Here is a 13,353-nt window from a genome sequence, read left to right as displayed (position 1 = left end):
TGTTCTGTTTGTCAGGCAGCTTTTGTTCCAAATGCTAAACAAATATTATTCAGCTGCAATTTGAGCAGTGAACATTTCTCACAGGCTGCATGTCAGAGAATGAATGGGGAGAAAAACCGGGTAAGCCACAAGCAATTCATGAAATACTGCAATATTTAAATGGCCTCTAAAATTTTTCACCTGCAAGGGTTCTGAAATGCACTAGGTAAATACTAAAAGGTGAGAATATACTGTAGCACAGGTTAGCTTTATCCAAGCAACACTTCCTTATGATAAGACTTCCCTTTTCCCTGCTAAGAGACTCCATTCTCTTTAAAACATCAACAAGAAGAACCAACTGGGAATTCCCTAAGGTCAGCTCTGAGGAAACATAAACCTCTAATTCAATAACTCCGCTACTGCACTGAAAAAGGCCTTATTATTGCAACATCCATATGGAGTCAATTGGACATTAATGACTAATCAATCCCTCCCCTTTCTATTCTACTTATAGTGTCACAAGCCATGTTTAGATTAGCCCATTTCCTGCTTAGGATCGCTCAAGATGTCTTTTGTTCTTTCAGGGCTGGCCTGATGGAGGCAGCTTAAACAAACACACGACCCAAGTGGTGCAGGAGTTATAAACTGCCATATGTGAATGAACAAAGGGGCCATACTAAAGCCTTTTGTGGTATTTGTTAATGTTTTTCATCTGAGTTTAAAAAGACCTAATGACTTTGTGGTGAGCTGATGCATGTGGCTCGTGGCTTTGCAAAATGAAGGAAATTCTAGCCAGTTATATATCAGCATATATTTTCCAGAGTGCCTTGTTTTCAGTTTTGGTGGCAGCGAGTTTACTTTTTTTAGTACATTTGTTTTACATATGCAAGCAAAATACTTAATCTCAATTAAAACAGCACCAGTTTTCACAGCCATACTCACAACCTGCATATACATCTTTCCCCATTTGAAAGTCTAAAGCTAAAATTAAGAGTGGAATATCTTCTGCGTGTGAAATCAAAGCAACTGTTCTCAGCTCCACCATTCACTCACCAGTGTTTAAAGCTGAATTGTTAGCAGTGCCCTAATAAATACCAAAACAATAATTCTAAATAAGCTGCTAGCACATCCACGCTCCACAGCCAGCCCTGCCCAAATCTGTGCTATATAAATGAATTAAAACTGCTAAATGCAGCTACTTGCTTGATGGCTTACACAAACAGTTTAGATTTCTTGACCACATTCTATGGCAAAGCTAACCCTCATAGAAACTTGGCATGGACTATAGCTAAAACAATAAAATAATGCTTTAAATTACATGCGATATTAACTGAATTAATTAGGGCTGGAGGCCTGGCTTTAGCTCCTGGTGGCTGACACAGTCACACATGTGCTCTAACATAAGAGTTACTCTGTGAAGATCCATGAAACATCTACAGAGAAACTGGGATGAAGAAGCAGCCTCTACTATAAATTTGGGGAGGTGTTTAAGTGTCATCGTATTTTTCAATCATGTGCCACTTGCAGACTTCAAGACCCTTCACAGATAATTAATTAAATGCTAACAACCCCATTCTGACATTAATGTTATTGATAGAAAAGAAATATGAATCATCTTTAAGTTGAACATTTTTCAGCCTAAGTAATGATGCCAGAAGTAAGGGATTGCCAGTCATCAGATCTAACAATCTACATTATTCAATCCACAAGCATTGTTGCTGTTTCCCTTTGATATTTTATTTCATACTCAGTTGAGGAAAATAGAGGCCCACAGAAAGGAAAATCATGGAGGAAACAGCCCGGTCCAAGAGAAAAAATACTAACAACTATTGTTAGGTATTTGACAAGATCTATGGATTTGACTTGATTTTTCAGAAAAAAAAAACAACTGGTCTACCAGCTAAGCAATTGTTGTTACTATATTAATCATATTCAAAGTCAAAGCAATGCAAAGAAAAATGCACTAATCTATTTAACATAAAAAAGTTTCCATAAAAGTAACAGCCTTACTGCCAGTGTAGCTGTTATTCACATCATTTCAAATTTCTCATGACATGAGTGTCACCTAAAACATCCAGAAAATACAACATTAATTTAAAACACAGGGCCTAATTCTGCAGTCTTCAGTCATCCCTAAAAGCTTTTATGTTGAAAAAGTCCTGTTTGAACAAGGGCCATAATGATCCATTCATACTTCAGTCAATGTTTTGTTTTGTTTTAAGATGGAGAAATGACAGATGGGAATTAAGGACAGAGAAAGAAGGCAGTCTGACTTCACATTTGATGGATGCATTGTTCAAGGTGTGGCTGAACACTGTTCTTTGCTTGCTCACACGTTCTTTAGCAAGACAATGATTTTTAAAAGCTTAAGTACAATGTAGTTTGTAAAAGGGAATTATGTTTAACAATGGGAGAGGTTTTTACAAAACCACCTCCCTCAAATTACGTGTTATTAAGAAATGCAGAGCAAAAGCAAAAGACTTGAAAATGGGTTGCAGCCACGGCTTTAGTGACCCATTTCCTGCATTCCATCTTCAATAATTTGTCACTTTCTGAATGATGCAACATCATTCTTTGTATCAATGTAACTAATTCCTTCCATCCAGTGCTAGCTGTTTTCACTTGTCATATCAGTAATTAGCAAGGAGCTGGGGCTAGGATATGCATAGGCCATTTCTTATTGCCTTTCACATAGGGTGCTGATATTAAAACAACTGATAATGTAATTAGTAAATAATATAACATGAAGAGAAAGAAGGAAAAACATCATGTTAACAGGAGCTGTTCTTCAGGCTAATTTTTCAAGTAAGGTACCCCTGGGCATTTGGGATTTGTGAGCAAAACCAGGAAGATGTTTTTATAAATATGGCAATGGCATGTCTTAACATGTGACCACAGTTACCTGGTTTGGATAAAAAATACAGTGTTTACCATGAAAGAGGGGCTTACATGAAAATTTATGAATCATTCCTTTTTTTTAATTCCTGTGAAACCACTCCTGCCAAATTGAAAACACAATCATTTATTATTTGTAGAATTTATGAAGACACCTCAATGCTCACACTACACACTCTTTGGACCACTGATCCTGTGAAATTAAATCAAAATACAAATTAAATAAATATTTTCCCCTTGCTACCAAGCTCTTCACTAGGCACTTGCTTAGACACTTTGCATATGTACATGGAAGAAAGGCAAATGATCCTAAACACTTTTCTATTTCTGAGATACTGAGGCTCCTGAAGGAGAAAACTGTTCACGTTTTAGACTAAGAAAAATAGACAGTTGTACAAAGAGGGCTTGTTTGAATCTGTACCAATTGCTCATGCTTAGCCAGAATATATGATGTTCTTTCCTTAGCGTATTCATATTTCTGCTCCACTCCCTGTGCTCAAGATTTAAGGAAGAAGGGCAAGATTCCTCCCTCCTTCACTCAGTATGATATAATGGTAGCTTTCTCCATCAACTGAAAATTCAGTTGTGCCTGGAAATTTTGCACTATTTTATGGAGTCATAAAATAGTACAAAATTTTCTTTTGTCATATTGGAGCACTACCAAAGAAACCCTGAGAGAATCAGGACCACGGGGTGTTTTACACCTGGTGGTTGTACATGAGTGTGAAAAAATGTTTTAAACTACTGAATTGCTATATTTAATTTTTCAGTCACTCCACCTAAAAATAGCTACACATACTGACTGATGCTTTCAGCATTTGTGACAATAATTTTCTCATGGGTGAAGATTTTCTGTGTAAAACTGCAGTCCACAGTTGCTTTTTACAGCCACCTTCTAAATTCCTGAAAATAATGTTTTACTATATAATGGAAATTGTGAAAAGCTCTTAGTTATAACTGTGCTAATAGGCACCCCTATGTAAAACTCAGGGCATTGTAAAAGTGGCCAATTGTACAACATGAAAAATCCTAAGTGTAATTTTTTAAAATAAAGATACTGTTCTATAAGAATCAATTACTGTAGCTTGGAAATGTCAGACAAGAAAGCCTCATATTTAGCAGTAGAAAAAAAAAATACCTAAGGCAGTTGAAAATCAAAAGTTAACAGTTGTGGACGATACCCAGATTTTTTATTCTGAAAATGAGAAGCATACTATATGGTAAATATTAGTGTCTTGAGAGGAGTAAGTTTCAATGCTATGGAAAGATCAGTCCATACACTCCCAGCACAGGATTTTCAGTTCCCCCTCTAAAATGTTATGGGGATGCTGGCAACAATGAGATGCACGAAGTGTTTGCCATCAGAAAAGTGATGGGGTGTTCTCAAAGGCATCTTATTCCTATCCCATCTGCAGGTGTTGAGTTACTCCAGGGCTGAAGCACAGAATCTCATCCAATGCAACTGAAATACCATGCCTAAGTACTTCATCCCAGATTCCTATCTGTTATGAGTTATTCTGGAAAATTTAAGGATATCACTCAAGAATAAGGCACAATCAGATTCATGGATGTTAAAAATGGCAACTACAATTAATGAAGGCCACATTTTAGCATCTGGGCTTATTAATGTAAGATATATTAATATAAATATATATTTTATCTTTAAATATAAAGATATATTTATTGGATTTGGAGGGTTTGGGGTTTGTTTTTTTTTTTGTTTTGTTTTGGGGTGGTGTTTTTGCAATCAAAGGCCTATAACAAGAATTCAGGGCAATAAAAATTCCAGTACTTGAGCTTACTCTCTGGATACATTTCTTTGTTTTCAGACAGCTTTCACTGTTTTCTGATTTTCATCTTTCTCCTCTCAACTGCCATAGCAACTATTACAAATATTTATGTGCGACAAATTCTGGCGTGGAGAGGAATTCTTTCCTCCGGTATTTACGAAGCACTGTCACAAAAGTAGGTGATGCTTTGCCCTGCCTGTGCTACCTGCTGTTTACACTTCTGCACGGGAGGGTGTTAAACAAGTTACCTCACAGGTCTGGATCGTCCTGGCAGCCTGCCAAGGTTGATCTGCCTGTAAATGTACGGTTCCCTCTCACCTGCCTCTTCAGCTGCTCAGAGCCAACCTTTTTTGAAGTAGGGAAGAAACCCTCTCCCTTTTGTATAAGCAATTATTTGCTATTGGGTGTGAAATAGGTTTTTGAGGCTTTGAGCATATGGTAGAGGTGCTCCTTTAATAATACACCTAATGGGTGTGCAAAACACTGGGCATGATGTCTGCCCTCTTACCAGGGAGGGAACTAAATGTTAAGCACTAATAAGGCATTTTCATCTATTTCTATTTGCCTTCTAAAAATTAATTTTGTTTTGCCATGCATTATATTTTCACTAAAGAAAACCAGCTACAGGTAAGTTTTTTCTCTTTTACAAAATCTCGCAGTGAGATAGGGGCAAAACAATAACATTAAGATGTTTTTACTCTGAGACTAAGATCCAATCAAGAAAATTATATTTTAATAGATCCAATTCTTTGGTAGAAATGAAGATCAGGTCTTTGGACCTGATAGAAATTGATGGAAATTGATGGAATTTGAATCCCTGAATACAACTGCTGAAGAAAACCACAATGCAACCTGAGCTAAGGTAAAATCAGTAATTGTCAACAGAAAGGTTAGGTCTACCCTGCAGATTTCTATCTACTAGAAAACAAAACCTTAACACACTTCCTACAAATTTCCAAGAATTTGACCACATCCACAAAACTAGAAGGATCCATTGACATTGAGCACATTTTACAATTCAAAAGAAGCAGCACCATCACCCAAAAGTGAGCATCTGTGAAAGGAAAATCTTCTTCTAGAACTCGAACCAAAAAATCTTATTCACATCATCCAATGTGCTCAATAACTGAGAACTAGATACTTTAATATTTAGAATGCTAAATAGTGTGCCTTGGTGTGTCCATCCCTGTCTCCATTTCAGGACTGACAACCTCAAATGTTCAAAATTATGAAGCCAGCTACAGAAAGAATTATGTTTCCTTTAAAGTGTTAATGTTTCAGGGGAAAAAAAAATCCTTGTTTAGAGAACTAAACAACGGGCTGTTGTTTCTAATTTTGGATACCAGTCACCAGATGTTTATGAGGCTTTGAAATCATGTTTTTGAATTTTGCTAACCACAAATGTATCATATATTTTAACATGGCAACTGGGATTTCAGGTAATGATACAAGTCTAACAGCTGTGGATTATTCATCAATGGTGTCACAGTAAGTGGCAATGTTTTAAATACAGTTTGAGCATGATTTTTCATATAGTTAGCTCAGTCCTGCTGGTGGCTAAGAAGTAATAGAAATACTGGTTTATGTCATATTTAATATAAAACTCTTCCTAATTCAGGCCTCGATTCAGATGACTGCGAGCTCATTATGAGCAATATAAACTTTGAAGACAGCTTTGTATCTCTGAAAATACAACTAGCTACCATTAATTAAATCTTACCTTTAATTAATCTTAAAAAGGTTTTCACACACTGGGCATGGACAACAAGCTAAAAAGAAAATCATTCTATGCTATTTCATATTTATCTAATTTCCAAGTTTAAAGAATTTCAATACTTATAATTCATGACTAAAAAAAAAAAAACAAAAAAACCCCAAAACCTGTAGCTTCAACTTCTGGTCAATGACCCAGTACCACAAGCACTCCTAAAATTACAGGAAAACATGACTCTGATCATGTCAGACCCAGATCACAGCCATATGTTATAGAAAAGATGTAAGGAGTAGAGAGAAATCATTGCTAGGTCCTGTTACAAAGTCATTCCATAAACAGAAGTCTGCTGATATGTCTGCTGACAAATTACATGAACCTTAAATGTTGTGTCAAAACAATGGGAATCAGGAGGACTTCCCAGATCTGGTCTATCTCAAATGCCTGCTGGGATGGACAGACATGCACCATGACTCTGCACACTTTGGTGTCCTATGGAAATGTGGGCGTGCAGGTGGACAGGGAGTGGAACTGCACTTCCACAGCCCCTTTGCTCTAGACCACTGGGGGGATTAGAGTAAAACCCAAACTCCATTTCCCCCAGTTTATGGCCAGCAGTGGGATTAAATTTGGAATCCTTAGCACCGGAAAAAGTCTGCTACACCACTGCCCCACCCTTACACCTGCCCCCACCACCCTTTTAAAAGAACATTCTGCAAATTGTTAATATCTTCCCTAAATGTAGTCAATTTAATAACTCCGAAGTCCTAAAATTCTGGTGATGAGAGTAAAATCACCAGGCAGATCTAACATCCGTCCACTCACTCTGTCACAACTGCCCCTGGGCCTTAGAGATCTGGATAAACTTCTGACAAGAAAAGACAGGGCATCAAAAGTTGGCCATCAATAGGTCACTTCAAAAATCTTTATTCCTTGTTTTATATGTGTAAAAGCACACATAAAGTACAAAAATATTAGCTAAAGATTTCTACAGCAACCTGCATTCAAATAGTATCTAAAAAAGGAGGCGGGGGGGAAGATTTAAAGTAAAAATGACAATACAGAAAGGAAGGTGTGAAACACATGAAGCCTTTGAAGAACATGACTGTGCCTATTAGGAACCACTGACATTCTGAGATTGTGACTGTGGCAACACAATGAAACGCAGCAAGGCATTCTTAAAGGGGGTGAAAGAAGAGAAACAAAGCTGGTGAAAGGTCTGGAGCACAAGTCTGATGAGGAGAGGCTGATGGAGCTGAGGCTGTTCAGCCTGGAGGAAAGGAGGCTCAGGAGGACCTTATCACTCTGTACAGCAACATGAAAGGGGGCTGCAGAGACATGGGGGTCTGTATTGTTTCTGCAAGGATGAAGTGATAGGACAAGAGGAAAAGGCCTCAAGTCGTGCCAGGGGACGTTTAAACTCTTCATCAAAAGAGTTGTCAAGCTTTGGAACACGCTGCCCAGGGAAGTGTCTGAGTCACCACCCCTTTTAAAGGTATTTAAAAGATGTAACACTCTGGGACATGGATCTATGGTGGACCTGGCAATGCCAGGTTGGACTTGATGATCCTAAGGGTCTTTTCCAAACTAAATGATTCTATGATTCTAAAGAATAAGCTTCCAAGTTTCATAGTAACCCAGGGCTGAAGTGTGGAAGCACAAAATAATGGGAAGACGTATAAAAAACTTTCACAAACCTAGAAAGATCTGTAATAGTTTCACAATAATTAGAAGCTGGGCAGAGTCTGTAGCATGCTACAGGATATCAGAGACCACAGTTTAACTGCTGATATTTCAGCAGCACTGTCTGCAATCAATTCCGCTGTAAATTATGTTAGGCTAGAAGTGCCATCTCTTAGCCTGCTTGCCAAATATAAGGGGCAAAACTCAGGTTATATTTTGAATGTATTTTTCTTTCGTCCAGCTAACATCTAACTTCACCTTGTCTACAATGAGAAGGACAAATAAGCAGCTCAGTTTAGAACTCCTGCCAATGTTTTTTTTCAGCTCAGCACTGCCATGCACCCAGCCTCTCTTTTCCAGAGATACCTCTTGGCTGCTAAACAAATTCTGGAAATCTGAATCCATTCATGAACTCGGATTTCTAATGTGGCAAGGCCCCATGCCTCAAAGTGCCCCCCCCAGCAGCTCTAGGAAGACATGCACACTGTCCTTAAACTGGCACACATCACTGGAGCTTGGGTTACATGTGGCAGAGCTCCTCTCTGCACTATCCAGTAACAGGGGAGGCTGCCAATGCCACAAGGGGTATCAAGACACTAAATTAAGGGCACTAGGAAGAGAATGGATGAATTGAAGGAAATTAGCTAAACCAACAATGGGGTCAGAGGCCTGATGCCATCTAAACCAGTCACTGTGTATCTGTAAGTATCCCCTTGCAAATTTCACCCAAACTGACCAAAAAAAATATTCTTCAACATGTTGAAATATGAAATATTGCTGCTGGATGACTGCTTCTTTATAAAGCACCTTAAAAATAACTGATTGGTCAAAAAGTGCTTTGGAAAGTCCATGTATCTCCTGTTTCTTTTTTTCAAAAAAAAAAAAAAGAATTGTTGCAAAACACATGTCTGAATGTTATTTTTTGCCTACCTTCTGTTTGTTATTTTTCTATTTACAGATGATACAACAGTGGCCAGTCAAATTGTATTAAGGATGAATAAATGAAGCTCATAAATAATAGCTCCCTAAAGTTTACTGGTCCTATTCTTTTGATCCAAGAAAAAACCCAGATTTTGGATTTGTCAGATGTTTGGATGTTAATGGAAAAATTCAGTAGTATTTTACGCTTCTTATGCAATAACTAGAATTCTCCCAGTTTAAAAAGGGTAAAATAATTCTCAAGCAGAAGTAAATTGAGGGGGCAAAATCCTGCATAATGTTCTATCTGAAGAGTACATTATCCACGTGTCCTAGGATAGAGAGGATCCCAGTGACATCCACTTCTAGAGCATGCATGGTAATCCTGCTAGAGACTCAACTCAGTCCTGAAAAACACTGACTTCCACCTGGGGCTTGAAACATATAGATATTTATATAAAACTCTTGCTGAAATGAGTGCTCTGAAGGCTTACATAATGAAAAAGATCTTTTCATACAGAAAATGTGAAGCATTTTTCCATTATCATTTGATAGCTGCCTATGAATAGAATTCTGCTTGCTAAATCTTGAATAGGTGATGCACGATGGGTAGATTCCTGAAAATGCTCTAACCTTCTTCAAAGCTGCTAAACACTAAAAAAATAGGGGATACATATCCTTCCTGAGATAATTTTCTCAATATCTCCTAAAATTTTAGTAAGAGTATAAAATGCAAACACTTATTTGGCAGCTGCTTGGGGAAAAAGACAGTTGTGTTGCAGAAGGGCTTGGAGGGCTACAGAGTCCTCTTCACGTCTCCACACTTTGTTATGGACCTACTGAAATCTCACAAATTCAGAGAGAAATCGATCAAGTGTTACCCTGGAATGTAACACAGGCAGTACTTATGACACTGGCAGTATTTCAGCCACATCAGCCTGTGGTGCAGTGTTCAATAACCCATGGTCAAAATTGCAACTCACCTTCTGCATCTTCTGGCCTTGTAAGATCGATGACACCGGGGCCAATTTTTCCATCTTCATTGGGTTTCCCTGTTAACTGTGGGCCTAAATTTTCAAACCTTGTTCTTTCCTGGAAAAGAACAGAAGGACTCTTAATGCTCCATATAGGATAGTTCTCATTATATGCCAGTGCATATGGGTATGCATCGATACATGCCTTATTTTTTAAATCTGAACAAATAATGAATGCATCTAATTAGAATTTTAGCTCAAGGACAATTTTTTTTCTTTTTTTTTTTTTTTTACAGATTCTGAATGTTTGCATTTATGAAAATCAGTTTTAAATGTGAAACATATACAGAAACTTTGAGATTATTTTGATCTGCAGTGCCATAATGCATAAACGATTGTACATGCAAATACAAAACACTCTTGGCAGCACACAGTGCTGATCGATGCTGCTCACTTTGCCTTTCCACTTATTTTCCAACTTCAACTGAAAAAGACAATCGGCATTTGGGAAACATGAAAATTCAGAAGCTGAAAGAAGAGTTTGTATTAAAATGCACTGGTATTTTAATGAAGAAAAAGCACTTTTTCCCCACTCTGAGATTTAAGTTTGCATTCATACCTCTGTGAAAACACAAGTCTGAATTTTATGCAGAGATTTTCAAAGACAAATATTTGAAGGAAGGAATAATAGAGGACAGAACCAATATTATTTTGTCTAGAAATTTAAGTTGCACCTCAGTGAATAGGAAACTTAAGAAGACAAAAAAGGAAAAAAAGAAAAAAAGGAAAAAAGAATGCCCACTCCCAGAAAAACAGAAAGCTTTTGAGAGCAGGAGACCTCCATAGGAAACCTGGAACCAGAAATTGGAAACTGAAAGGTATTTTATATGTGAACCCCGTTCCTCACTCACTCCTAGACAAGGGCACTGTAAAGGCAGTGTAATATTGTCTCTCAATAGTGGTCTCTGTAGTGCTGTGTATCAGTGGCAGAGTGTTCAATGGTTATCATTAATTTAGCGTTCTCATTTGAAGGAACATAGCATGTTTTCCCTCTTGCCTTGTTGTTACCTCTTCAGATTAAACTTGGCATTATGTTGTACTTGTGAATGAATGAGACCTTGTTGTTCATTACTATGAAACAATATTAAATGTCATGTCAGCTTGAATTTAGAGACGTGAAATACCAGCTTTCAGCTCCACGAGCAGTTTCTCCATGTTATACTTAATGCATTATGCAGAAGTAGAGTGCTGACTGCTGTTCAGTCTATTGTTCAATGACCTAGTTCTGTGCTGTGCATACAAGACACGAGGAGAAAACATTGGGAGAATCTCTCCCAAAAGATGGTAGAAACTTGGAAATGTTCTTCAGGACAAAATATGGCCTTGACTCCTCATTTGCTCCACCTCTAACTACTCCTGCTTTCCAATATTATTATTTTTCTATTGTCATTGTGTTTCAGCCATGAAACCCCATCAGGAAAAGGTAGGAATGTTTTGATTCCTCATGCTTTTGGTTCCTTCAGCCATGGATTTTTAAAATTATTCTCTGTTTAATTTGCAGAGGAAAAGAAAGCTCAGTCTGACACTGGATTTGCCAGAACATGCAGCTGAGGCATTTCAGGTACTAAATGCATTTCTAAAAGTTCCTCAGAATCTCCCAGTTGTCAGACAAAATAACTCTGCATTTTATATTTGGTTAATTACTTCACTTGTTTTCTTCTGTAAAATCCATGGTTGATGAAGGAGCTTATATACACAAAGGAACTCAAGAGAAGAGAAAGAGTTACAAAATAAAATTTGACTGTAGAAAGGCACTATAATACTAGAGGCCCAATATTTTGCTGAAAACTGTTCTGCAATGTAACAATACACCTGATTCATCAGGATGGGATCTGTCTTACTGGTAGAGAGAATGAAAAATAAGTTTATCAACGATACTGTGTTCCATTGCAAAGGGCTGATTTGCAGTTGAGATAAAAACAAAGATCAGTGCTAAGAAAACAGCTTTTGGCACATTTATTTTCTCTTTCAAAATATTTGCACTAAAAGCTTTTTTTTAAAGGATGTTAATACAGCACCTGCAGTATTCTTGGAAGAACAGCCTTTAAGAGTGTTTCAGAAAAAGGAGAAATACCTTTCTTCTATAAAAATCAACAGATCCAGCTACATATCAATATGCACATTTGGAATATCTTTCTAGTCATTCATTCTCTTTGATTTTACCAGAAAATATTCTCTTACAAAAAAAAAGGAAAAGAAAGAAAAGGAAAACTGGAAAAAAAAGAAAAAAAGAAAAAGTTTCTGTAACATCAATATTTTGACATGGAAGGAGAAAAGGGAAAATTGTATGATAAGGTTCAGAATCACTAAAATGAAAGCACTTATGCCATAAAAATACCTGCTCTTGTCAAACAAAGGAGCTGTATTTATCGTTATTTTATAACCCCCTCCTAATTCATGAGATGCTTTAACAAAGATAGATATATTTAGGTCTTTGAAATGCCTTTTAAATTCATTCCTTTTCTTGCTATTTTTACTGAAAATAATCATCATAGTGATGATAAAAAATGTTCAATATTTGCATTGGGTTTACACAAATTCAGAGGACTTTTAAAAATAGGAAAATCTTCCTCAATACTAAAAATGCTTTTATCTAGTAGATGCCTTTACAATTCCATGAAACACAACAAATTCATGTAACATTTATAATAAGAGAAGAAACTTGTCCCACCAAACTCGAATCCTTTTCAGTGGGATTTGTCTTTGCCCCCATCTTGAACTCATCCTAGAGAAAATAGACTAAAAATCTTTCAAAAGAACACGTTTCCCCTAATATGACTAAGAAGAAGATTGATTTTCTACTTCATATTCCTAGATTTAAAAAAAAAAAAAAAATGACATCCCTTCATTAAAAATAAATGGTTTTACATAGCTGCACGAAAAAATATGTTACCTACACATGCATCACATCTGCACACATGTACATCAGTTACTGCAAATATTGCTGCCTGCCTAACCTCCATCAGCAGAAAATTTTGGTGAGTTTGTTATAAAGTGCACTGCTATGGATAGGTGCAGGTGTTTTCTCCCCTGTGAAAGGCACTTTTGACCCCTATTTTGAACAGATTTTTTTTTTCTTATTTTTGTGCTGGCTACAGAGCTTGTAATGTATAGTTACTTTAAGTTTTTCCATTTAAATCTTAGCAAAAATTTTTTAGAATATGACACTGACAACACTTTCTCGCGACAAGATCAACACAGTCAGTTGGAGTTTGCATTAGGAAACTGAAAGCACTTCCCAACACAAATCAGATCCTTTGTGCTTCTTTATACTTTGAACACATAGTAAAAATAATCCTTTCTTCAAAATGAGAAAAAGAAGAGAAAAAAGAACCTTCTTAGC

The 13,353-nt window shown here is 36.9% G+C and overlaps 1 protein-coding gene and 1 long non-coding RNA gene across 17 annotated transcripts in view; one reads left to right on the top strand and one right to left on the bottom strand.

Moving 5' to 3' along the window:
• The window catches only part of SOX6 (SRY-box transcription factor 6), a 370,607-nt gene that overhangs the window by 22,006 nt on the left and 335,248 nt on the right, over positions 1 to 13,353 (bottom strand). For all 16 annotated transcript variants that reach the window (XM_071427882.1, XM_071427878.1, XM_071427887.1 and 13 more), the window contains one exon: positions 9,960 to 10,068. In XM_071427882.1, the coding sequence (XP_071283983.1) occupies positions 9,960 to 10,068 (109 nt within the window). The remainder of the gene's footprint in view (positions 1 to 9,959; positions 10,069 to 13,353) is intronic.
• The window catches only part of LOC139590351 (uncharacterized), a 28,020-nt gene continuing 25,964 nt past the window's right edge, over positions 11,298 to 13,353 (top strand). The window contains exons 1-2 of the long non-coding RNA XR_011679315.1: positions 11,298 to 11,433; positions 11,512 to 11,571. This is a non-coding gene — a long non-coding RNA (uncharacterized lncRNA). The remainder of the gene's footprint in view (positions 11,434 to 11,511; positions 11,572 to 13,353) is intronic.

Source organism: Agelaius tricolor, unplaced genomic scaffold, assembly GCF_023055355.1.
Source record: "Agelaius tricolor isolate 1412-34295 unplaced genomic scaffold, bAgeTri1.0.p SCAF_5, whole genome shotgun sequence".
Lineage (NCBI taxonomy): Eukaryota > Metazoa > Chordata > Aves > Passeriformes > Icteridae > Agelaius > Agelaius tricolor.
This window is presented reverse-complemented; position numbering and strand designations above follow the sequence as displayed.